This window comes from Aplysia californica, unplaced genomic scaffold, assembly GCF_000002075.1.
Source record: "Aplysia californica isolate F4 #8 unplaced genomic scaffold, AplCal3.0 scaffold00199, whole genome shotgun sequence".
In the NCBI taxonomy this organism is placed as follows: domain Eukaryota; kingdom Metazoa; phylum Mollusca; class Gastropoda; order Aplysiida; family Aplysiidae; genus Aplysia; species Aplysia californica.
Genome location: NW_004797469.1, coordinates 1,157,957 through 1,183,176, shown reverse-complemented (window position 1 = coordinate 1,183,176; position 25,220 = coordinate 1,157,957). Strand labels below are relative to the sequence as shown.

The 25,220-nt window shown below is 40.2% G+C and overlaps 1 protein-coding gene across 1 annotated transcript; it reads left to right on the top strand.

The window, feature by feature from the left end:
- Nucleotides 1-2,163: 2,163 nt before the first annotated feature.
- Nucleotides 2,164-24,321, top strand: LOC101851042 (eukaryotic initiation factor 4A-III). Its single transcript, XM_005099003.2, has 10 exons — nucleotides 2,164-2,749; nucleotides 14,107-14,179; nucleotides 14,451-14,580; nucleotides 15,130-15,262; nucleotides 17,918-17,998; nucleotides 18,810-18,951; nucleotides 19,754-20,008; nucleotides 20,429-20,536; nucleotides 22,932-23,059; nucleotides 23,769-24,321. The coding sequence occupies exons 1-10, from the start codon at nucleotides 2,617-2,619 to the stop codon at nucleotides 23,783-23,785; spliced, it is 1,200 nt and encodes a 399-aa protein (XP_005099060.1). The 5' UTR covers nucleotides 2,164-2,616; the 3' UTR covers nucleotides 23,786-24,321.
- Nucleotides 24,322-25,220: the final 899 nt, after the last annotated feature.

Genomic DNA, 25,220 nt, shown 5'->3' with positions numbered 1-25,220 from the left:
CACACACACACACACACACATACACACTATGCACACACACTCTGCAATAGCTACAAAAACCTCTTGAAGTCTGGAATTGCGTTGTAATAGCGTGGAACTGCGCGCGCTGCATAATTATTTGTAACTTACATGCCGACACTAGTTTGAGTTAGAAACTGCAGGTATTTATAAGCATTACGTTATGCTCATGACGGAGTTTAAATTTATATCTAACTTCTTTTTCACTTCCTGAGTTCGTATTTGACGGATCAGTATTCGCACAAGTTCAAAACTTCGACCCATTGTGATGAGACGAAAGCTACGGTCTAACGCATTCTAATATAATCTTACGCCTGGAAGGGGAAGGGGCGGTCTTTGGCTCCTGTAAGATAAGTGTAAGAAAGAGGGGGGAGGGGAATCTTGAATCAATAAATAATATCATATATTACACTTTTTTCGTTACAGATGTGTTGATTTTATCAGAACGCCATTGTAATTTGTTTTATTTGTCATTAAGGCGCTTTTAGCATTGGCATGAGTGTCAATTTTTTTCTGTATTAGTAAGAAAGAGTGGATGTGTTCCGTGCAATTAACCGATCAACGCAATATCATCTAATAATAATACGCGTTTTAACGATCGTATAATTGTATCGTTCTTGTGGGCTCTTCAGTTTCATATCTTAATTTTAATTTCCCTATTTTTACACTTTAGAAAATAATATATATACGTGAATGTTCCTGTATGTGAGTAAAAGAATAAAGATGGAAGTGAAGTGAACTTTGAGTTTGATACCTGGCATTGTGTCATTCTTGTGGGCTCTTCAGATATTTTTAGACTTTTGAAAATGTATGTGAATGTACCTTGATGAGAGTAAACGAATAAAGATGGCAGTGAACATTTTATAAAGTCATTTTAAAAATATAAAATATTAACACAATCTAACAATCTGAAGATTGCGCCGATCGGTAAATTGCGCGGAGCATGTGCGATTTAGGCCTACTCTTGTTATTTTTTAGTGATTGTAAAACGTGATATTATATATTATGTGCACGTATGTACGTAAGCATGTATGTGTGTAAGCATGTTTTTCATGAATATTATGTTTAGCGCATAGAACAATGATTGTTACACGGATTTGCGTTGTATAAATTATATCATATTATTATTATTATTATTATTATTATTATTATTATTATTATTATTATTATTATTATTATTATTATTATTATTATTATTATTATTAAAGCGAACAATGTAATATTACGGGATTGTGGGGGGGGGGGGGGAGTAAAAAATAGTGTAAGAAAGAGGGGTGGGGGGGCAAAAGTCCCAAATAAGGTGTAAGATTAGATCTACATTTGAACAGCCCCCAATGGCTCTGGCCTAAAATTATCAGACGGATGCGACACTGAAAGCAGCGGCAAAAACTTTTGTTAGTGGAAGGGGGCTAACCATTAAATTTTCTTTGTTAGGCAAAACTTCGCAATCATAGATAGGTAGATAGATAGATAAGATAGTTGATAGATAGAGAGATAGATAGAGAGACAGATAGATAGCTAGATAGGCCTAGATAAGGGTGTCGAAAGACACACACACACACACACACAGAGAGAGAGAGGTCAGAAAGAAAGAGAGAGAGAGAGAGAGAGAGAGAGAGAGAGAGAGAGAGAGAGATCAGAGAGAGAGAGAGAGAGAGAGAGAGAGAGAGAGAGAGAGAGAGAGAGAGAGAGAGAGAGAGAGAGAGAGAGAAATAGACAGGTAAACAGATAGACAGACAGATACACATATAATATGGGATGAGGGAGAGCCAGACCTTCTTCTTCACCGATAGGGCAGGTTGGAGATCCAAGCTTTCCTACTCTAATAGCAGGTTCGTGCTGTTAGATTTATTCTCTCTCTCTTTCTCTCTCTCTCTCTCTCTTTTTTTTTTGTTGTTGGTTTTACTGCATAAGATCATAGATATCTATGAGCGCGCGGGACACACCAAACATTTTCAGTTGGTAGGAAATTTAGAACTTTTCCCGGGTGGCAGCCGAAGCCTACTCTTATTTATCGATTTTGGACCACCGACGAGGGATCTTTAACGTGCCCAAATTGCACGCGGGACCTCCGGGAAGGCTATTTTTTTTCGGTCGCTACCCTGATTCGAACCCGGGACCTTTGATTGAGAGGCGAACATCTTGACCTCTAGGCCACGAGAGCCCCCGATCTACTTCTCGTTTCGTTACTATCGTACCAAAGATTATGGAGAATCTAAATACATAGGCTGCTCAAGTGATCATACGAGCCTAAAGTGCCAGCTAGGTTATTATTATGTGTCGGAAACGCGTCGGCGATCATGTTTGGCCATTCATTTCTTTGCACGGATAATGCTCTCAGAAAACGTATCGTATCTTGGTCTTTCCAGGTTACCATATCCTGCTCAGGTTATCCAAGTATATTTTTTTAATATTTTGTATTTTGCTTAGGTCAATCCATGCCTCGTTTCTTATACACATAATAATCAACACTCACTCACAGCAAACCTGGAAAACGTCGAGATTTGTTTCGCTGAACTGCAGCCGTTTTGACAAGACCGCTTTTTAAAAATCCACAAGTTTATCTTTTTACTTTTCTTTCTCTTCAACCACAACAACATGGCGGAACGACGCGTTATGCCCGACGATTTGAAGAATATTGAATTCGAAACAAGTGAAGATGTTGATGTCACACCGACGTTTGATCATATGGGCTTGAGGGAAGAATTACTGAGAGGGGTATATGCTTATGGTGAGTTTTGATTTCACATTTTTTCTCTTCTTTTGAAAAATGTTTTTGGCCGTGTTTAAAATATCCTAATTTCGATAACTCTCTGAAGTCTGGAAGTGAAGAGGCGTTTTACATTGTTTTCAGAGAATTAATGAGTCTGTGACTGAATTGTTACATATTATGTGTTCTACGAGGTGTGATGTACTTATTATCTGCTCAAATGGGATATAGATATCTAGATCTAGATTCTAGATCTGATACTGGGAGGCTTTGTAAGCACATTGTTCACAAGCACTTGAAGAAAGATTGAAATTGAAACTACTAGATATATCTAGATCTAGTTAATGAAACCTATGAAGTTGATGAAGCTGCAGCGAGCACCTAGCCATCTTAGTACACCTGTGTTTGGCCCAAATATGGATGATGTATTTCCGCAATCTATTTTTGTTGTCTTCCCGGGCTTCCCTAGCCAGTTGACTAGATCTCACTACCGTGGCGGGCCCGCTTTGCCACATAGCGTGCGATGGGCTTCGTCTCTAGATCTAGATCTAGATCTAGACTAGATCTAGATCTTCTAGATCTATGTTAGTTTCATGGCCGACTGCTTGGGCTGTGTGTGCGCTTGTGTGTGTGTGTGTATACAAGTTTGAGGTACGACAATTGCTGAGATTGTTTATATTATGGCCACCTCTATTCTCACCCTGGGTGAGAATAGCGCAGGCGAGTCTTTTGGCTATTCTCACCCGATGGGCGTTCACCGTTATAGTATAGTCTAGGCCAACCAGTTAAGCGTTCACCCTGAACCACAGAATTCTATACTGTGATAACAGAATTGTAGAATTCTGTGCCGTAAAAAGAAAGTGGCTATTCTCACCCGCCCGGAAGTTCTCGCAAGATCAACTCCTCCCCTCTTCTCTCTCTCTCTGTCTCTTTCTGAATACTGTCTATTGGTGTGGACGATCAAATTGACCAAAACAAAGTTTAAAAATGATGTTAAAACACAAAAGTAAATTAATTTGTGTGCGTGCATAGGAAAATCAGTCACATCTGACCACGAGAGATCATTGAGATTTTGATTGCAATGTGTTCCCCACTCATTTCTGAGCATTTTGCAGTTTATTTGAGGTTAATACCTTGTTTCGTTCAAAAGTTATGGCAAAATATGTGAACTCACCCATAAAACTGACATTTTGAGAAAATCGCATTTAAAGTAGAGAATTAAAGAAAAATGGATTTTGTTGAATTCTGAGGCATCTTAAAGCCATTCCTAAACCAAATTCAGACCTTACAAGTAAACTGCAAAATGTCAACACAGAAAACTGAAGAATTTTACTCACTGTTTGATGTGAAGTGTTCTTGCTATTACTCCGAGGGCGGGGGGGGTTACTTCCTTACTCCAAGACCGCGGCCGCGTGGTCTCCCACGACCCCGGCCCCTTACAGTGGCTTGACTTGGTTTGTGTTGTTTTAAAGCTGGCTGCTTATCTTCAGTGTCCGTGTCGTCAGACTCCATGTCTGAAGGCTGTTCAGTAGTCTGTGGTAGGGGAGCAACGATGTCTTTCATACGATCCGCGATGAAAGGGCGTATCTCCTGGTACAGATACATCTGGCGTTTGGCATCCAAACCTTTGGTAACAATAACTGGGGGCATGGTGCTGATGCCAGGCTGCCTCTTCACCAAAATCTGTTCCTGCTCTTCAGCGTCTGCATATTCCTTCATCTTCAGGAAACCACTGTTGTCTACTGTGAAATGATGGTATTTTTTTATGTTCTTCACTTTGTTGAAGTACTGGGCCAGATAGAGTGCCCAATCATATGTCAAAACTTGAGAGGGTCCCTGCTCACTCCCAACAAGTTTTGCCTCGTTCATTTCCGATGAACAGTTCACCACATTTGTTATATCTTCGAGGCAGTCGACCCGGTTTTCTTTTGATGAGCCCAAAGCCACCATCTGGGCCGAATTTTGTGTGGCCAGTTAGAAGAAAACTGAGGGTAATTTTCTGGTGTCGCTGTGTCAGACATCTCCACATAAGGTACCAGATCATTGTGCTGTTTTTGTTTTGACCAGCACAATTATCAGCGTGCAGGTAGAGATGGGTTTCTCCGAGCCCATGATTTTCCAGGTAGTCGTGTAGGAGAGATACGACGACATTGGCTCCCTTGCCACAAGAATGTGCCTCGTCAATGAGGTAGTTCACCTGTTTCTTCAGGGCCTCCCAATTTATTCCGAAGATTCCGCATTTTCTTGGGGTTTTAAAATAAATTGGTCCCGGCTGGAGCGGATTATGCAGATAATGCACCTGTTGTGCAAAGTCGAAGGAGAGGTGGTTTGCTCCTTGAAAAGAGCAGTGACTGTGTGGCTCAAGTTTTGCTCCCTCTGGCATTTGACTCTTTATCCTCTGACAAACTTCAATATAGTTATCTCTCTCCAGCTTCACCAGAAGAAAAGTCCCGCGTCGTGTTGAGGAGCCTGGTCGCTCCCTGTTGACATGTCCAGCAAAGATCACTGGCTGGAGGCATTGTTTTTATAAAAGGAAGTAAGGTCTTCCACAAATGCTGGAATGTGCGGAGCTTGACTGCTCGAACGCTACTTAGTTCGGCTGATGCTTTGTACTCGTCGTACACTGCTTTCTTGGTACAGTTTGTCGGTAAAAGTTGGATGTTTGTGACCCAGTGCTTGGGTTTCCTGCCAGGCAGATGGATTGCCTGCACTTCTGCGTAGTTGACGATGTAGTCTACTACCCTTCTTGTGTCTTGGTAAGAAAGGGCATTAGCTGGCAACTTTTTCTTGTTTTTGTGGGCCCTTGCCTCCACACCTTTAGCCTTGTAGTGCTTTAACAGGGCTGTCAGTTTGTCAAGACTGATGCCATGTACGTATCTGAAGAAATCTCTGCAGATTGGATGCCCGTGATGACTGTAGTCGGTCCTTTGAGTTTTGCGCTCAGTTTGGGAAGAATGCTTTGGTAACATCATCCAGATGAATGCCACAGGCAATCTTTGCCAGCAGTACCATATCTAGCTCATTTCGATCTAGAGCCAAATACTGCAGACGAAACTCCTCGATGTCTGCTACTGAATATGGAGAGTAGCATGGTGGTCTACCCTTGCACGAACACTGAATGTTCTCTTTGATGATAGCTGACGTATCCCCTGCAGGTCCAAGGTCTTGAACGGGCACGTCGGGGTTATCCCGATTCAGTGGCACAATCCTCTCTGCCAGGTCTGGGTTGACTGGGACAAAGGCTGATTCATACTCAGTCGCCTCAGATGCCTCGGCACCTGGTTGAAAAAAGTGTGTGTACATTTCAACAAAGGCACAATAATTTTAAGAAGCTCAGCATTCATCTGCATAACATACCAGTTCAAATGTTTAGTGAAGATTCGGTGTAACAACCTGCCAAAGCCATTGTCCATGCTGAGTACAATGCATGGATAGGTCCACTACCAGTGGCCTTCATGTGAGAGGTTTTACAGCTGAATTTGATTTGCCCTTAATAGGTCGAGAATCTACATTTAATTTCCCTTTTCACAAGCATAGTAAGAGCATTGGGCCTAGATCTAGAATCTAGTAGCCTAGTGTTTACTTGGTGTGCGTTCAGAAATACTCTTCGTCAAAAATCTAATAGGTGGGCCTATAGATCCAAAACTGGGTGCATAATGTTCAGTTCAGCTAGAATAGTACAAACTTAAACAGTTGATTGGCTTGGCATGGGGTATAGACTACTATAGAATTTAATAGAGGAAGCCTGCTTTTGACAAAAGCAACAAGTTTCCACAATCAGAACAACTTGGAAACAAGGACTCGAGAAATAGATTTAGATCTAGATCTAGCACTAGATCTAGTTAGAAATAAAAGGCTTATTCCATTAAACAATCGAAGTATACACTAGATCTAGATCTAAGCAATAGAAATACATAAACTGTGTACTGTGTATGTAGAATGTCAAGCTAGGCTAGATCTAGATCTAGATCTTGATCTTGTGTCTGCTGTGAGATTTTAACCCAAAGTAAAGGGGGGGATGGGACGCTACACTTACCAATTTCGTCCGCAAAATCGTCCTCTTCACAACTTGAATCATTTTCTTGACGGTCGTCTGCAGCAAAATATTCGTTCACAAGGCCTGAAAATGCTGCTGAATCAGTTTCATTCAGGTTCAAAAGTTTCGCAACTTCGTCGTACGATGCGCTCATGGAGGCTGCCATTTTGAAACTGTTGATTCTAAAATGGGAGCTGACGCGACGCGACTATCAGCTGAAAATAGCGGTTTGTTAATTTTTTCACAAGTCTGGGTACACTTTTTAATAAAAATTAGATCAGAAATAAACGTTAGTGCAGTTATCTAGCGGAATACATCATTTCATGCAGTTTTGTGTAGCAAAACACACTCAATCTTGTGATAGGGGCTCTCATGGCCTAGAGGTTAAGGTGTTGGCCTCTCATTCAAAGGTCCCGGGTTCGAATCCGGGTAGCGACCGAAAAATTTTCTTTTCTAAAATTGTCTCCTTTCACCTCCTTTCCTGCTCTCGAGCAATGTTCTGTTGTCTGCTTTCATTTCCACTTTCTGCCCCTACCCCCTCACCGCCTTTGCCCCTTCCTCTGGGCTCCTGACTCTTTCTGCAGCCTTTCTACTGCTACTCCTTGGCTCCTCCTTACTGCTGTCTTTCTGCCACACCCCTGATCTTCTGGTAGGAAAGATCTACACCTAGCCTTCTCGGACAAGGGTGAAAAATCTCGGAGGGCGCGTGTGCAAGTTGCACACGTTAAAGATCCCTTGGTGGTCTAAAATCGATAAGAGTAGGTTTCGGCCGCCACCCGGGCAAAATTCAAAATTTCCCACCAAAAAAAAAATTAGGTGTGTCCCGCGCGCTCATATGACCTATGCAGTTGCGAGCGCCGTAAAACACTTTACAAAAGCAAAAAACAATCTTGTGATAACTTTCGCTGTGCGTAGTAGACGCTACCTAAGTCTGTAAAAGGGATGCGCAGTAATTTCAGTTCGTTTGAAACCCTGCGCACTATACATGACCTAGAAGTAGAGAAAACAAGCTTTCTTGTGGTGTGTCATAGTACTAGGCTTAAAGTGTGTAGCTGCGAATCAAAGAGGTGCGAAAATGCGTCGGGAATGGAAGCGTGCAGCGCATCTCGTCCTCCCGGCTCGGAGTTTTCATGAGCGTAATTAATCGACTGGTGTGTCTCCCAAACGGCGATTAAATACATTTCTAATGTTTTATCCGTTATAAAACAAAAAGAAATCGAACGGCAATTGAACCAAGCATCTGATTTTGTAAAAATCACAGTCATTAAAATAGCCCAATTTTATGTTTTGAAGGCCCTAACTTGTTTAGTGCCTTTGCGAGATCCGACTGATTTTCCTATGCGCGCACACATTTGGTTGTCTACAAAGATGCTACGGCTATTTAACTTTTCGAATCGAGCCGAACTACGCGGGTCGCCATTTTGTTTTGCCCGGAAATTCTCGCGCTACTCCACTCTCTCTTTCTCTCTCTCTCTCCACTGCCCACAGACAAAATTGTACGCTTTTAGTAGGCTACAGTTGTAATGGAACATTTGTTCACGGCACAGAATTCTACAATTTTTTTGTTATCACAGTGTAGAATTCTGTGGTTTAGGGTGAACGCAAAATTTGGTGAACGCACACCGGGTGAGAATAGCCACAAGATTCGCCTGCTCTATTCTCACTCCGGGTGAGAATAGAGGCAGGGTTGGGTTGATTTAAATCAGTTGATTTTTTAAATTTAAATCAACTTGATTTTTAAAATAAAAATCAGTGATTTAAATCGATTTTTGTAAAATTTATTTTTATTCAGTTTTTACACATTTCAACATTCAGAATTCCTTTCCTTGGTTTCATAAAACAGATATAAGATTTAGTAGACTAATATAATCATGCTTAAAAGTCTGGTCTCCCCCCTTTCACTGTAAAATAATACAGTATTCAATTTACTTTTTTTTTTCATAATTGAAATCAGAGCTGGTTTGATTTAAATCAGTTGATTTTTTAAATTTTAATCAACTTGATTTTTAAAATAAAAATCAGTGATTTAAATCACTTTTCAAAAAATGTATTCAGCTTTTACATTACTGTATTTAAACATTCAGAATTCCTTTCCTTGGTTTTATTAAACAGATATAAGGTTTAGTAGACTAATATAATCATGCTTAAAAGTCTGCTTTCCCCCCTGTCACTGTAAAATAATACAGTTCTCAATTTACTTTTTTTTCATAATTGAAAACCAGGGTTGGGTTGATTTAAATCAGGTCGATTTAAATCAGTTGATTATTTAAATAAAACTCAGTGATTTAAATCACTTTTAAAAAATGTATTCTGTTTTTATATCTTTAAACATTCAGAATTCCTTTCCTTGGTTTTATAAAACAGATATAAGGTTTAGTAGACTAAAATAATCATGCTTAAAAGTCTGCTTTCACCCCTGTCACTGTAAGTAGTAAAATAATTACTGTATTCAATTTACTTTTTTTTCATAATTGAAATAAGCTTTTTTTTTCTTTTACAAACACAAGCGCACGCACGCACACACACACACACACTGTAATAAAATGCAAGTTTATCTATGCATAATTACCCCCCCCCCCCCCCCCCCCTTCCTTTTAGACTGACATTTTCTTCATTTTTTGTCTGTAGCCATAATTCACTGGATATAGCAGATTAAGGCTTTCTAAAATTGCAGTTGCTTAAATTAATCATTAGTTAAAATAAAGACAATGCATTTTGCACTAAAAGAACTTACTTTTAGCACCAAAAATCCCAAACTGAGTCGGCATTTTTTTTTTAAATTAAAAAAATCCGATTTAAATTTTAAAAAATCTGATTTAAATTTAAAAAATCGATTTTTTAAATTTTTATTTAAAAAATCAAAAAAATCACCAACCCTGAATAGAGGTGGCCCCGTAAAAAACGTTCTATTACAGTAGTCTCCGCCTAAGATCCCGGTGCTCGGGAGCAAGGAAATGCAGGATCTTAGGCGAACCGGGATCTTAACCGATGAACCCAGGGAAGAATCTATGGTGACCCATGTTAAGGCTCACAATCGGTAATATGGTCTCCCTCCACTCTACAATGAACTGACGTGCCCCATTGGTGGGTTTATGGCATATGGCGAGCAAAGAGTGGTTAACCTTGATGACTTATCACGGTGCATAGTGGCATCTATGACGTAGGGTACAGGCGCGCTATAAGTCGCGAGCGCTGGCCATTACACTGGAAAGCTGGCGCGACTTATGTCGAGAGCACCGCCCAGAGAGTTAAGCGAACCGGAAATCGTAAGCGGTGGGATCTTAGGCGGAGACTACTGTACTACTGTTAGTGTTAGCCTAAAAGCGTGCAATTTTGTCTCTGGGCAGTGGAGAGAGAGAGAGAGGAGTAGCGCGAGAACTTCTGGGCAAAACAAAATGGCGGCCCGCGTAGTTCGGCTCGATTCGGAAAGTTAATTAGCCGTAGCATCTTTGTAGACGACCAAATTAATTTACTTTTTTTTTTTAACATCATTTTTAAACTTTGTTTTGGTCAATTTAATCGTCCACCGATAGACAGTATTCAGAAAGAGAGAAAGAGGGGAGGAGTAGATCTTGCGAGAACTTCCGGGCAAAACAAAATGGCGACCTGCGTAGTTCGGCTCGATTCGAAAAGTGAAATAGCCATAGCATCTTTGAAGACGATCAAATTAGCTTACTTTTGTGCTATAACATTTTTTTCTTGGCTTTATTCAATTTGATCATCCCATACAGTTACCCCCTTTTAAACTAGAGTCCGTACAAGGTTACGTGACACGGACACATTTGAGTTTGTTGGCGGCCATTTTTTATGTGGCTAAAAAGTTTGTTTACATGTGAGTGGGCGTGTCTCTGCTCTTAGTCTTACGTGTTTTATTTGATTCTTACGTTATGTTTTAATTCAAAGCGATTCTCTTAAAGGTGCAAGCATGTGAAACCTCTTGTCCCTTTCTAGGTTAACGTCTTACTGGTTCTGTCAGGCAGTTCAATGATGTCTGGATTTTTTTATTGCATCATCTATTTTTAGTGCATAATATGTCTTGTAGACACAAATAGTCACTCGGGGTTTCTTTTTTAAAACATATAGAGCCATCAGTAAGGTTATGGGCCATGTGAAGTTAAGGTTGACTAGCAGCTAGATCTTGAGCCATCAGTAAGGTTATGGGCCATGTGAAGTTAAGGTTGACTAGCAGCTAGATCTTTTTCACAATGGGCAGGAAATTTCTTTATCAAACTGAAAGTGTACTTTTTATTGTTTTGTTTTATTGAATGTTGTCCAAAAACACCTGAGTAAAGGTTTTTGTTTCAGTTATCACTACACTGAGTAGAAAAACAATTGACTAGGCTACAAAACAACATTTACGTTCACTTCTTTTATCTTTAGTGAGTCTAGAGTTGTCACAGTTGTTTTACTAATGTCCAAAATTAGACTTACTTAAAACAGCAATAGAAGGAGCTTTAGTTTAAGTGCTGTATATGGTCTACTTTAGTTCTTAAAATTAAAACCAATATAAAGCAAAGTTTAATACCGACATAAGAGAACACCACTTATAATTTAGTATACTTTTTTAAAAAGTGAACATATGAATGAAAAATACAGTTTCCTGTTCAATGTCACAAGGGAAAGTTTAACTCGATTTTAAAAATGCCAGTACATGTATTCATCATTTGTTTGACTGAATTTGCTTTATCAAGAGCTTCATTGCATTCCTACACCTAAAGGCTGAAAAACTCTGGAATTTTTTTTCCTATGGTTCATCCTGATTTAATTTAATGCCAAATTCATATATCTGAGGGGGGATGGGGGGGTGTCGGTATTGGGATTCGGGAGGAGAGAGAGGGTGGGGTGGTTATGGGAGGTTCCCATGACACCCACATCTTTTCATACTTCTTTTTTAAAGTTCTATAGGCCCTATACGCTTTGATTCGGTCAGTAAGAAATAGACCACCTCGTAGATAAAGTGCTGATGAAGAAATAAAGGTTGTTTTTTTTTTCTTCTTTTTTTAAAGCCCATATCTCTATCTCTATCTATTTAATAATACATTTATTTGTAGATCCAGTTGTAGAAAGAACGCCGTATTATTGCAATTTAATAATTTAGATATAGTACGCCACCGCGCCCATGTAAAAAAAAATATCAACAAGAACCAAGCCTCGTCTGTTGCGTATGAGAGAGAGAGAAAGCATGCCTAGCCCATTGCTTTAGCATGAACTCCTTCACACAACTTGCCACAAAAAACATGGTGGACGCCGCTGTCAAATGTGGCCATCGCGCAGCAAGGCGAGAGGGGGGCGTACTGTATCTAGTACTATAGTGTACATCTATGGATCATCCACACTGATAGACAGTATTCCGAAATGAGGAAAGTCAGGTCTTGTTTCACACCGGGTGAGAATAGCCTACGCTGGCAAGTCTGACCCGGGGTGAGAGGTAGATCGTATTTTTATTCTCACCCCGGGTGAGGATAACCACTTCCTTATATTATAAAAGATAACTCAAATTAGATATCTATCTAATACCAAAGGAAAAAAACTGAACACATCGAGATCTTGTCAACAGTTACTGGCGAGCCGTGGCGAGGGAAAACCAAGGGTCTTTGGTGAAACTCCGGAAGACAAAAAAAAAAGATGGCGGAAATACGTCATCTATATTTGGACCTATCACAGCTTCATCAAATTGAAACAAGATGAAGAAAGTGAAACCAAAATCAAGGAAGGGTTTCTCGGCACACCATTCAGTCATTCACACATGCATGCGGCTAAACGTAGAACGGTGCATCTGTCTGATTGACGGCTAATTTTTTTAATGTGATGGCATCACATCCTGGGATGCCCACAGACTATTTTTAGAAGTAGAAGGCCTTGGAGATACCAAAGATCATGTAGAATCTAGATTCTAGTAGAGAATCGGGGGCTCTCGTGGCCTAGAGGTTAAGGTGTTGGCCTCTCATTCAAAGGTCCCGGGTTCGAATCTGGGTAGCGACCGAAAAATTTTCTTCTCTAAAATTGTCTCCTTTCACCTCCTTTCCTGCTCTCTAACAATGTTCTGTTGTCTGCTTTAATTTCCACTTTCTGCTCCTGACTCTCTCTGCAGCCTTTCTACTGCTATTCCTTGACTCCTCCTTACTGCTGTCTTTCTGCCACACCCCTGATCTTCTGGTAGGGAAGATCTACTCCTAGCCTTCTCGGACAAGGGCGAAAAATCTCGGAGGTCCCGTATGCAAGTTGCGCACGTTAAAGATCCCTTGGTGGTCTAAACTCGATAAGAGTAGGCTTCGGCCGCCACACGCGCAAAATTCAAAATTTCCTACCAACTAAAAATATTAGGTGTGTCCCGCGCGCTCATATGACCTTATGCAGTTGCGAGCGCCGTAAAACACTTTACAAAAACAAAACAAACAAACAATAGTAAAGAATCTTTGGAGATACCGCCTGGAACGACATGTTTGGTCAGTGGCTTGACCTACTATCCGTATCAATGTGTTTCGCACGGTAGGTCTAAAATTTCACACTTGCGGCTAACTACAGCCCGTCAGCCATACTCTACTGATTTGTTGCAAAGTTTCCAGTATGTACATAACTTTTCCAAATTCCGGTAGTGATGGTTGAAATTGAAACATTGTTAACGCAAAGGCTATAAAAAAGCGCATGGAACACCAAACCGTCATGCCTTCAAAGATTCTCTACATGATCTTTGGTTACAGACGGTTGGCTATTTTTTTATGTAGTCACGTGATCGGAGGGGTATCCTGGTCTGACATCACAGAAGATGGTCGTCTTACCTAAAAATAGTTTATGTTGTTCTACGCTTAGTCGCATGTAGCAATGCCTTGGGCTAGAAATCGGGCGAGGGGTAATTTTTGGGCCGCTTGGGATCAGAAGTGACTCTCTTCTTAATATAGTTACGGGAAAACTCGCGAACGAAAATAAATGATACTCGGCAACCAATCAGTGGGAAGGTTAAACTAATGACATGCGAATGTACAATCCTGAACGATTTTTAGAATCGGAGAAATTGCCGTGTTTCTGCAATTTTCCTCGGTTGTTCGAAAATTAAGTGGAGCTGCGGGTTGATCGCCTTTTCTTGTTCATTTGTATCTGCTTTACACAAATTTTGACTTTATCCACTGCAAATAATTAGTCTATGACATGAGATAATGGATATTTTTAGGTTGGCTAAATTTATACATTCACTCCTGCACACATATGCACTGCTTTGGGGATCAAACTGCGGTATTGCTTTGCTGCAGATCACACATAGAATCTATAGCCACATTGATCATAAAATAAATGAGCTTGTGCCATGTCACTAAGTACTGAGAATATTTCCTTTTTTCCATTTCAGGATTTGAAAAGCCATCTGCCATTCAACAGCGAGCAGTGAAGCCTATCGTCAAAGGCAGAGATGTCATTGCCCAGTATGTTGAACTTCTAGCTTTTATATTTTGTTTTTGAGTCTTGTATATTTTGCTTTCTGAAGGAAGACTGAATTTTTAAAATGTTGATCACTGTACTAAGAAATTTTTTTGGTTTGTTTTGAGTGTTCCCAATTACATGATTGATGCAGTGCTTGCCCACAAGTACATTATGCTGTTAATACTGTCACTATGCATTGCTATTTACTGATGAATCTTCTGTTTTTTTATGGCTTTTCCTACTTATCAATTTGATTGTTTTTGACTATTTCAGAGCTCAGTCAGGAACAGGCAAGACAGCTACTTTCTCCATCTCGATCCTCCAGTGTTTGGACACTCAAATCAGAGAAACACAGGCCCTTATTTTGTCACCCACCAGAGAATTGGCCAATCAGATTCAGAAGGTGCTTATTTTCAAAATAAATTTAATCATTGGTTTATATTATAATGTTTTTCTATGGGAAAATTTGTCTGGGAATAAATTTGAACTTTAATTGATGCAGCATCTTTCTCCACATTGTTTATACCAGCAAGAGAGCTCCACTGATGCTTCTCTCTGAGAGCGAATGTAGTGAAGGACAATATGTGTCTTTTGTTGTTGTGAGTTTGGGGTGTAACATCAACAGGGTGTATTTTGTTAATTTATGTTAGCTATTCCTTCCAGCCTCTTGGCAGCACCAAGGACTTGAAATGACTGTGAGACTAGTCTCAGATTTTACTTCTTTATTACACAATTTGTTTTTAGTCCTTAGAAAGGTGTGGGAAGGATGTCATCTTCTATGCTTTACTGTTTACACGTCACAAATTTTATTTGTATGGTATCGAGAAATTTTTTGTCCATGGACAGATCTTGCCTGTGCTGTTACTAAGAATTTCTTATGAATATTTTTTTTCATAATGTATATCAAACAGGAAGTTGAATCTGACAATTTTCTTCCTGTATTCCCTTTCAGGTGATTCTGGCTCTCGGGGACTACATGAGCGTCCAGTGTCATGCATGTATTGGTGGCACAAACGTTGGGGATGACATCAGAAAATTGGACTATGGTCAGCACGTCGTGTCAGGGACTCCAGGCAGAGTGTTTGGTGAGTATTTGTTGTTGGCAGATTCTTCTTAGACCTGCATGTTTGCAGACAATCGTCTGAAATCCGACAATTGCGGCCCGACCCGCGAACCGGCCGATGCTATCGCTAGGCCCGCCTGTATCAGTCAATGTGCGTAGTGCGAGGTCTGGCCGACTGCCAGCGACCCCTTTTTCTCCTTTCGGCTTCGTCGGCACTTTCGTTTTTGTGCCGACGTCGGTGTTTCCGACATAATTGTCGGAACCTAAGTAGAAATGCGCATACGAAAAATGACGACAACCTAAATTATCTACTTTCAGTTTCATGCTCGAGCGGCCATTTTGAATTTCGTTTGTTGACTAATTCAATTGTTCAGATCGTGTGGATTCATTCAAGTCCGACTCTCTTGTTCTAATAGAATCTAGATCTATATAGATCATTATAGACCTCAATGGAGGATTCATATTCCAATTCTATTGTGTCAAACCCTATCATAGGTTGTGCTGTAATATTAATATTGGTAAAAATAAGCATTTCATCAGGTGCGTGAATTATTTATTTATTTAGATCTAGATCTAGAATCTAGACTCAGCTGAGTCCCTCTGTTCGGAATTGGATGCGGATTTCTAGTTTAAGGCCTATTCCTATTCACTTGTTCTACAAGATCTAGATCTAGATTTATTTAGATTAGTGGCGTCGGTGGCCTAGTGGTTAGGCTCTCGGACTCGCAACCGTAAGGTCGTGGGTTCGAATCTCGTCAGGGGTCCGACATTGTGCCCTTGGGAAAGGCACTTTGCACAAATTTTCCTCACTTCACCCAGGTGGAAATGGGTACCCGGCTATAGACAGTGAAAGATCTTGTCAGTGATAGTGTTTGAGCGCGTGAAATCCGCAGCTTGCACTGTATGCTTCCGCGGAAGCTGAGAATGTTTCTGAGTCTTCTCAGAGGGTCTGCTGGGGTAATAATAGTTGTAAAGCGCATAAAGCAAGCTCTTGAGCATGGATATGCGCTATATAAATGCAATTATTATTATTATTATTACTAGATCTATATGGAGGATTCATATTCCAATTCTTTTGTGTTATTGTATCAAACCCTATAGCAATGTAGATGAAAGCCATCTAGATCTAGAATCTAGATCTATATGCTCCTTGTTTGTTTTGGAGTGTGGTTTTTTAATTAAATTTTTTTTTTCATTTAGGACTTGTTTTGGCCTTTTTACATGAGGCCCGTTGCAGGTTCTTTTTGGGGTTAGGGTTAAGTCTCTTCTTTATTGTGTTTGTTGGGGGGGAGGGGGTTGCGCAAAATTTTCAGACAATCTGGTTGAGGCTCACATGCAAGTCTATCTTCTCCTGTTTTTTCTTCAAGTGGTAGATCTGAAACATTTCAGTGATCATGGTTCGCTATTCATTTCTCTGCTCCAATGCTCTAAAAGAGACATACATTATCTTATTACATTATTGTATTCCTGTTACCCATCTGTTCAAGTGCTCTGAACTAGTCACCAGAGAACTGCTGCAAGCCTGCCCAATGTTCGGGGCACTTAGAAATATTGGCCTAAACCTGGGCAGAGAGACCCAAAACTTTAGGGACCTGGAGGACCTGTGGCAAACAGCAGCCTTGGCACTAGAGACTGGGATGTCCATTTAATTTAAAGATGAATGAGAAGAATTCGTCATTCTTGGGTCTACCTCAACATCTTGCTTTCTTTTTTTCTGACTGTGAGAGCAAAATGTTCTCTTCTTAATTTGTTCTTATCAGTGACCATCCCTTGCTTGTGTTTTTAATGACTACCTCATATTCATTTTGCAGATTGTGGCATTCAGATTCAGTGGTATTGTCACAGTCCTTTTTAAATTGTTTACAAGACTTATCTATTTTTTCTCAAATGCATGTTTCATCTTCTTATCTTTCAGTTGTAAATTTTATGTTGTAGTGTAGTGTGTTTGAGATGTGATGAAAAATGTGCTTTTGGTCGAAAAGTGAAATCTCTGAAGATAGATGATCACATAGTCATGGGGGCTCAGTAGCTTTACACTGATGGTGTTCACCTGTCGACCCTGGGTCCTGGAGTTTGACCTCCACCAGTGTCAGGGTTTTTCCTCATTTTTCTACACATCCTGGTCCTGGGGTAGATTAATTCGAGCACCTAGTCTTCATGAATAAGGTTAAAAAATTGTAGAGGTCCAATGTTAAATTTATGCACATTAAAGATCCCTTGGTGGTTTTACAAGTTGAATATACATGTAGTAGGCCCTTTGGGCTGCTGTCCAGCAAAATTCAAAATCAAGTCCTACTCAAAAGCTGGGGCCGCTCTAGTCAGTATTAAAGATACAGGTAACTGAATTAAAATGGCCTTGTGTGTGAAATCAACTGCAATGATGTGAGATGAAGATCTAAGCCTCAGTTACTCCCTGATCTCTCGCAGGGTTACTAGAAAAAAGATGTAGTCATCTGTGTACGTCGCTAAGTGTATCGCTGATGTTGGAAACCAAGTGTAAGATTCAGCTAGGTGATAATGATCGAAAATGTCGCTGCAGAGACAAGCATGGAGTGTTTATGGTTGAAATAATTTGCAGCCTGTGAATGGTTTTGTGATGTGCGTGTCTACTTATGCAGTTGTTTTGGATTTTGAAAATCTTTTATTTTGTAACACCTTTATGGTTTGTTCTTCACAGACATGATCAAAAGGAGGAATCTTCGGACTCGCTCAATCAAGCTTCTCGTGTTGGATGAAGCTGACGAAATGTTGAAAAAGGGTAAAGATTATGTTTTTCATCCTTTGATTTCTCTTATATGGATAATTAGTTTAACCTTATCCGTACGCCTGGGATAATTTTGTACCCCAGGGGTTGTATTCTTCACATTTTAGAATACTTCTAGTGCGAAGACCTCTTTGAAATTTTCAGCATTTCTCAAAAAATTGTTTTGACAGACTGCTATTCAAATCGAATTAACAAGTAAATTTCCTCTTTAGAAAGTGGGGGCACAGAGTTCCCCATGTCGTATGGATACAATAGATGGATAGGGTTAAGGAGCATATAAAGTACAGATTTCTTTTTTCAAAAAACTTGTAGCATCTAAGTCTTGGGGCTACTAGTTCTGTGTTACAGCTGTTAAATTAAAGTTTATATCGACACTTGCTTGAAATAAATCTCAGCTCCACAATGAAGTTAAATATTGTCTTTTATTTGTATAATTTTAAAATTCCTTCATTGCCAGGGGGAGCGTGCATCCCTACTGTCAGCACTGATTTTCAGCTCAGCTCATAAGCCAGGATAAGTCTCATTGGTCTCTATGTCAATAGACTTGCTGTCTGGCTCTGGCCCACTCGGGACAAATTCGGACCCTGAGTCTCCGATAGTGTCTCCTTCTTCGTCTCCATATTCCCCAAAATTTCAAACAACTTGCAAATCTAAGTTATATCGTGAAATTCACTGCCCTTTGCATGAAGGGTTAAAATGTCGTTTTTCTTTCCTTTTAACTGGTGCACAGCCTTATGTGTTCTTGTCTCACAGTTTTTAATGCTTTCCAAAATGTTTCATCAGTGTGTTTTTCTCATTTCCCCAGGCTTCAAGGAACAAATTTATGATGTCTATCGCTACTTACCACCCGCCACACAAGTTGTTCTCATTTCTGCTACACTGCCTCATGAAATTCTGGAGATGACCAACAAATTCATGACAGATCCAATCCGTATCCTGGTCAAACGGTGCGTGAGAATTGGTGGCCACTAGCATCTTTGCAAGTGCTCCCTATAAGTAATATAACAAATTTTATTGTGTGCTGTGTCACCTTGAAGATTCTAGCATTTTTAAGAGGGGGGCAAAGGTGTGTATTTTGCTGTCACTCTTTGGGTGCTTATGGTTTGGCAAGAAGTGGGTTGTTCGCCTGAATAGCCTGTGTTAATCTATGTGTAAGAAAGAATTAAGATTTTGAAAATAAGTACGGGAATGGATGCGAATGTTTGGGCGGCTTTGAGGCGTGACTTTTTTTCTCTGTACTTTTGCATCAGCACATGCGTTTTAAAATTATATGTTGCAAGGGAGCAACAGGGGTGGAAAATTTTCTAAATGTTCTCTTTTCTCGTAATTTCGTGCTCTTTAATCTTGTTCTGTCTTCTGCTTTCATCTCCACTTTCTGGTAGGTAAAATTTAACCCCTATTCTTCTCGGATAATGGCGAATAAATCCGGGGGGCCTCATGGGCACGTTAAAAGATATCTTGGCAGTCCAAAAATCATTAAGGGTAGGCTTCGGCCGCCACTCCTAGCAAAATTCAAAATTAATTCCTGCCAAACTGAAAATGCTTATTACCTACCTGCGCCCTCATATGATGAACGCATGCTATTTCGAGTGCCGTAAAACACTTACCAAAAAATTATATGTTGCTAGTGAATGTAAATGCAGAATTGAAACAGCCTGTCTCCTTAATGATCTAAATGGTGTTGGTGGGGGCTGAAGATATTGTCAGTTTTATAGAGATTTTGTTTATGAATTCGCATGTGTATTTCAGTGATGAGTTGACATTGGAAGGCATCAAGCAGTTTTTTGTGGCTGTGGAGAGAGAAGAGTGGAAGTTTGACACACTGTGCGACTTGTACGACACACTTACGATCACACAAGCTGTCATCTTCTGCAACACCAAAAGGAAGGTGGATTGGCTGACAGACAAGATGAGAGAAGCAAATTTCACAGTATCCTCCATGCACGGTGACATGCCACAGAAGGAGAGGGAGACCATCATGAAAGAATTCAGATCAGGAGCAAGGTGAGGACTGGATTTTCTTAGGGGATCTATAAGAAGGGTTTTCATCAGATATTTCTTTTTGCATTTTTCTCCTGGCTTTTTAAAAAATGCCATTTATTGTATATTTTTCCTGGTCTGTCTTTTTTGGGGGGGAGTTCTAGTCTTTTTGTTTGTTTCTTTCTGTCTTTTGGTGGGTTTTTTTTCCATTGTAGTATTTTAGGGCCTTTTTTTTTATTTTTTTTATTCTGGACATACTTATGAAAGTGAATTTTTTTTCTCGTTGGCTCCTTTCATCTCAAAGGTCTTAGATGTGGGTAGTTGGAGGGCACTGCTGGCTAGCCCTTATGTTCTTTCTCTCTATTGTTCCTGTTACACTAAGTGCCTACATGGCATTGATGTGCTTCTTTGTGCTATTAAAGACCGAACTTTTTCCTGTTCCAGTCGAGTGTTGATCACGACAGACGTATGGGCTCGCGGCATCGACGTACAGCAAGTGTCACTGGTCATCAACTATGATTTGCCCAACAGCAGAGAGTTGTACATTCACAGGTCAGTCTGGCACATCGTTACTGTTCTTGGAATGAGGATGGGAGATCTCGCTTGGTATTGAAGCTGAACCAAACTAGTGATTATTTATTTAAAGAGACTTGGGTTGCCTATGCATGGGTACTGTTTTAGCCCTCTTGCCCTCAGCCCTTCTATTCGTTTATTGGAAAGAGTTGTACTTTTTTATTTCCCAGTTTTCTCTGTTTCACGGTAAAGATAATCACCTTCTGCTCATTAATTGATGTTATTGCACTCTTCCTACCTATTCAAGAAGTAAATGTGAACAGAAAGGGTTCATTGACAATGGCATGATTATAAGATCCCTGTCAGGATGTTGGCTTTTAAAAAGAAATATCATTAGTTCCGCTCAGCTGGGGGCCCAGCTTGTTGCTGGTGGTAATGGCTCTGGAGTAGGTACTTTGGTACAGTGGAGCTCGGGCATAACAAAGTTGTTGGGCCTGACCTTTAATTTCGTTGAATCCGAGTGTTCATACAGTGATACGTGTAGGGCCTACCATAAGGCAACACTTGTTTTGTTTTTTCCTCCACAAACCAGCGCTCAATTCTTTTATATATATGCTGATCTCAGTCTAAGCTAGCCGTTCATTATTTAGTTGCCCGCACTCCTGCACCAATCCTCTCAGACACACACACACGAAGAATCACATCTGTACTTGCCACCTGCCCGTCCCCAGCGCACGCTATGACTTGTCATATCTTACGCCCATGTCATTAACACACTTGATGTGGGGGGGAAAAGTCTCTGATTGGTTGCATATGATAATGTTTGCAATAGGCTAGGCTAATAAGCGTATAATGAACCATGTTCCCTTGGAATAGAGTAGATAAAATAGGTTTAATTTTGGCTGAAAATTTTTTGAAGCCACACTGCGAGAGCTGTTGGCCCTGAAAGTGACTTCGTTGAACCCAAGTTTGCTCATTTACGTGTTATTTTGTTATTTTCAATGAATTCTTTAAAAACGCAGAAATCCATCTCCCTTCTTTGAATCCGAGTTTCACTGTATGATCTGCTCTTACTTCTTTTGTGTCCAAATGTTCAGTTGTCCAGTCTGGCCGTCGTGATTTTACGTCAGTAGGTTCAGTTTAATGAAGTAGATTTTCTTTATCGTGAAGCCATTTAGTATGAAATTCCTGTTAAAAAGAAGGGATTTCATATCCCTGACTTCTCCCTTCTTCATTTTATGCATTGTAACTTTGTGGTATTATGAGTGGAATTAGTACATTGATACATTTCTCCCTCAACAAGATTTTTAAAAAAACAAAAAACCCAGCAGATCAGGTTGACGTAAAGGAATTTGTGGCTAATCCGTCATTCCTCATGGCTGATTCTCCAACTGCCCTTGAAGAAAAAATTTTTTTGCTCACAGTAACCCTCTGTTGTCATTGTACTTCACAAGTGGTCATTAGGCTTACTCACCCAATCAATATGTTTCTTTTCCTCTCCCCGTGAGCAGCGGGTGGTGAGATAATGGCTTTGATTTGCGGGACAGACAGATGAGATACTGGGAAGCTGTAACCTGTTTGTTATCGTATGTAAGCGTCCAATTTCTTTTTTTTACAGATTATTTTTATAACTTTCAGTGATGATTTATCAATAGAGTGAAATACCATCAAGTAAACAGCTACAACCTTCCTTGAACTGTGAGTTCAGGGCATCCGTCTAAGGTGGAAAATGTTTTCCTCTTTTTTTTTATTTCCAAAGGTTGGCAACCCTGCTCCTGTAATTTTTCTACTAAAGATTGATCACACAGAGAGGTCACCTTCCCTTGTTTTGTTCCTTTCATTAAAGCGCTCTGCTTAACCCTTTTAGCCCTAGGTGGTGCGCGTGACCTATTGCCTTATGCCTAGCCACCGGTACACTGGTAGTGAGACCCTATCTCAAACCCTGCCCGCTTGGGACTAAACGTGCACAGAAAACAGTTCCCACTACACAGGACATTTTTTATTATTTTGAAGATCTTTCTAAATAAGATGATGGTAATGACGAGAACTACCCTTGCCCGGAGTAGAATATGGAATGTGATTCAAATGATGATAAGAATTAAGGCATGAATCGCTCGGGACTTCAGGCAGTTGGGCACGGTAGCCTCAGGAGGTCTGGGCTCAAAGGGTTAATACGAGGACATTCTTTTATTCTGTGAAATTTGTGTTATCCAGTTGTAGTGTTTTTGTTTTTATGTAAGTGAAGTTTACCTTTGTAAGAAATTATTGCATTTGTCCAAGTAAATTATGAAGTAACAATTTCATCACATGGCAAAAGTCTTCATTTGATAAGAGTGTGCTTTTGCATGTGGCACAGGGGACGCACTTTGATATGTATGATGCTTGCTCAATCCTGTCTTAGTTGTTCATATTTTATGGGATTCTGTTTTTCCAGAATTGGTCGATCAGGTCGTTTTGGACGTAAAGGTGTGGCCATCAACTTTGTGAAAAATGATGACATCAGGATCTTGAGAGATATTGAACAGTACTATGCCACACAGATTGATGAAATGCCCATGAATGGTAAGAACTGACTCCTGTCTCACTCGCTTATGTTGTCAAAAAGATGCCTTTGTCACCCCAACGTATGGTATTTCACTTTATTTTATAAAATTGGGTAATTTTCGTCCAGCATTGGTATAGAAGATTTTGTTCAACAGTTTGCTGTCACATCTCGTCCACCCCCCAGGGCGGTGATACTAACTGAAGTGTCTTTAGGCCATTCCCAAAGGGGGGAAATTAATATGTTCTTATGCACAGTAGAATTGTAAATGGGCTGATTCATCAATGTCATGCTCATAACTGTGCCTGAACTGCAACAGGGAACTGCTGCTTTTTCTTTCCTAATTCTTGCTATCGTCATTTCCTCTACTTCTTTCGTATGTTTGTCACACCCTTGTGACCCGCTATTTCCAGGGTGCCTTGATAGTCGAAACAGACTTTGTGGTGTAGAAACTAGAGAGGTGAGCAGAGTAAGCCCGATTCCCTGTGAGGACTTCTCTGTTGACATCCACATCTTAGCGCTCATATGATGTTATGCAGTTGCGAGCACTGTAAAACCCTCTACTGTAATAAAAATGGATTGGAAGTGAAGGGGTGGGGGGGGGGGGGTAGGTAAGAGAGGGTTAGAGTTAGAGTTAGGTCCTATCTTTTTCTGCTTCTGTGTGCTCAGCCAAAATGTATGTGATTGACATGTTTTACCACCTTTTTTCCCTTGTGTTTCCCATTTCAGTTGCTGACTTGATCTAAGTCTGATCTGAAGTGTTCGACCAAATGTGGTTGCGTCTGAAAGATGTGTCCACACTAAGCTCAGCAAGCCTCTTGAATTGATGATGTTTTCGACTTCCAATAACAAATAGTCCACTTTGATATTGTGTTACTTCTTGTTTATATGTTTTACAATGATGTTCACAGTCTTTTACAAAATCCAGTTCGTTTTGTTTAAGAGATTAACAGAATGTGTGGGATGTTGGAGTTAGGATCTATTTTATCAGGGTTGAAATATATTTATTTGTTTTAATAAACTGAATGATGTAATGAAACCAAGTTGGTTTTTTACAAGATAACTTGTGAATATTTTGGATTAAGGTATAACAACTGGTAATTTTCCTTTTTTCAGTGGTGTATTGTTTGCGACAAACATAGATTCTTAATGTTTTAGTGTTATTGATGACATTGGCTTGGACATTGGGCTGGTGTAGTGGTATTGGAAATGCAGCACACTGTGAATATAATGATGATGCTAATGTTTCTTATTCTCTGAGTAAAGTTAATTTTTATGTTAACATGATGAGTTACGTCTCTTGCTTTGATTTTGTTGCTGTCTCTTTCAGGTTTTCTACAGTGGAGTCCACTTATAACGAGTCTGGAAAAAACGAGAAATCTGTTATAAAAACACTATTCTAAAACCCCGTTTTTTTCCCTTCTTTACCTTTGAAAATAAAATACTGCTATAGCGCTATCAGACAAACATGCGAGGCGGTTATAGCGGAATATTGCTGCTGCTGTGCACAGCACATAGGCCAATTATACAATGCAAAACCTTGCCAGTCGAGAAACTTGTTGGTGATCTTGCGAAACAAAGAATGGGAGAGCCCACGTGTGTCAACATTGATGGCCGGAGGGAATGAGTGGGGAGGGTGTGGCATGCGCAGACAAGCAAAACGCATTGTGTGATAGGCCAGTGAAAGCCTAGATTAGATTATCAAAGCCTGCCATGCCTCTCACTTCTCCGATGCGGGGATGGAGAGGTCACAGCAATGTGAAGGATGGAGCGAATTGTGACGTGCGCAAGCAGACAGAATGCACCACAGGGTGAGGTGAGGTGGGGGAAACACAGCGGGCGAGTTAGCCCAGAGCCCTTTCTTTTTGATCGCCAACACCAAGCTGTCAGTCCATATATCGCTAGATCTGGCGCTAGAGAAAGAAACCTGATTCGATTTTTGATCAAGTAAGACCTAGAGGTCATGTTGAAACAAAATCAACATCAGGGGAGATAGCGAAAGGAAATAAACAGAACACCAAACTCATAGATTGAGCCTACTTTACAGTTTCCCTTGAATTCATTACTGGATCCCTTATAGCGAGAACCCCGCTATAACGGACATTTTGCTCCGGTCCCCTCCCTCTCGTTATAACAGGATTCCACTGTATTTTTCATTCTGTCCTTGTCGTATTTTTGTAG

Coding starts and splice junctions, on each gene's coding strand:
- LOC101851042 (XM_005099003.2), top strand. CDS start 2,617: ATGGCGGAACGACGCGTTATGCCCGACGATTTGAAGAATATTGAATTC. Junction 14,581..15,129: donor TGGCCAATCAGATTCAGAAG/GTGCTTATTTTC, acceptor ATTCCCTTTCAG/GTGATTCTGGCTCTCGGGGA. Junction 20,009..20,428: donor GAATTCAGATCAGGAGCAAG/GTGAGGACTGGA, acceptor TTCCTGTTCCAG/TCGAGTGTTGATCACGACAG.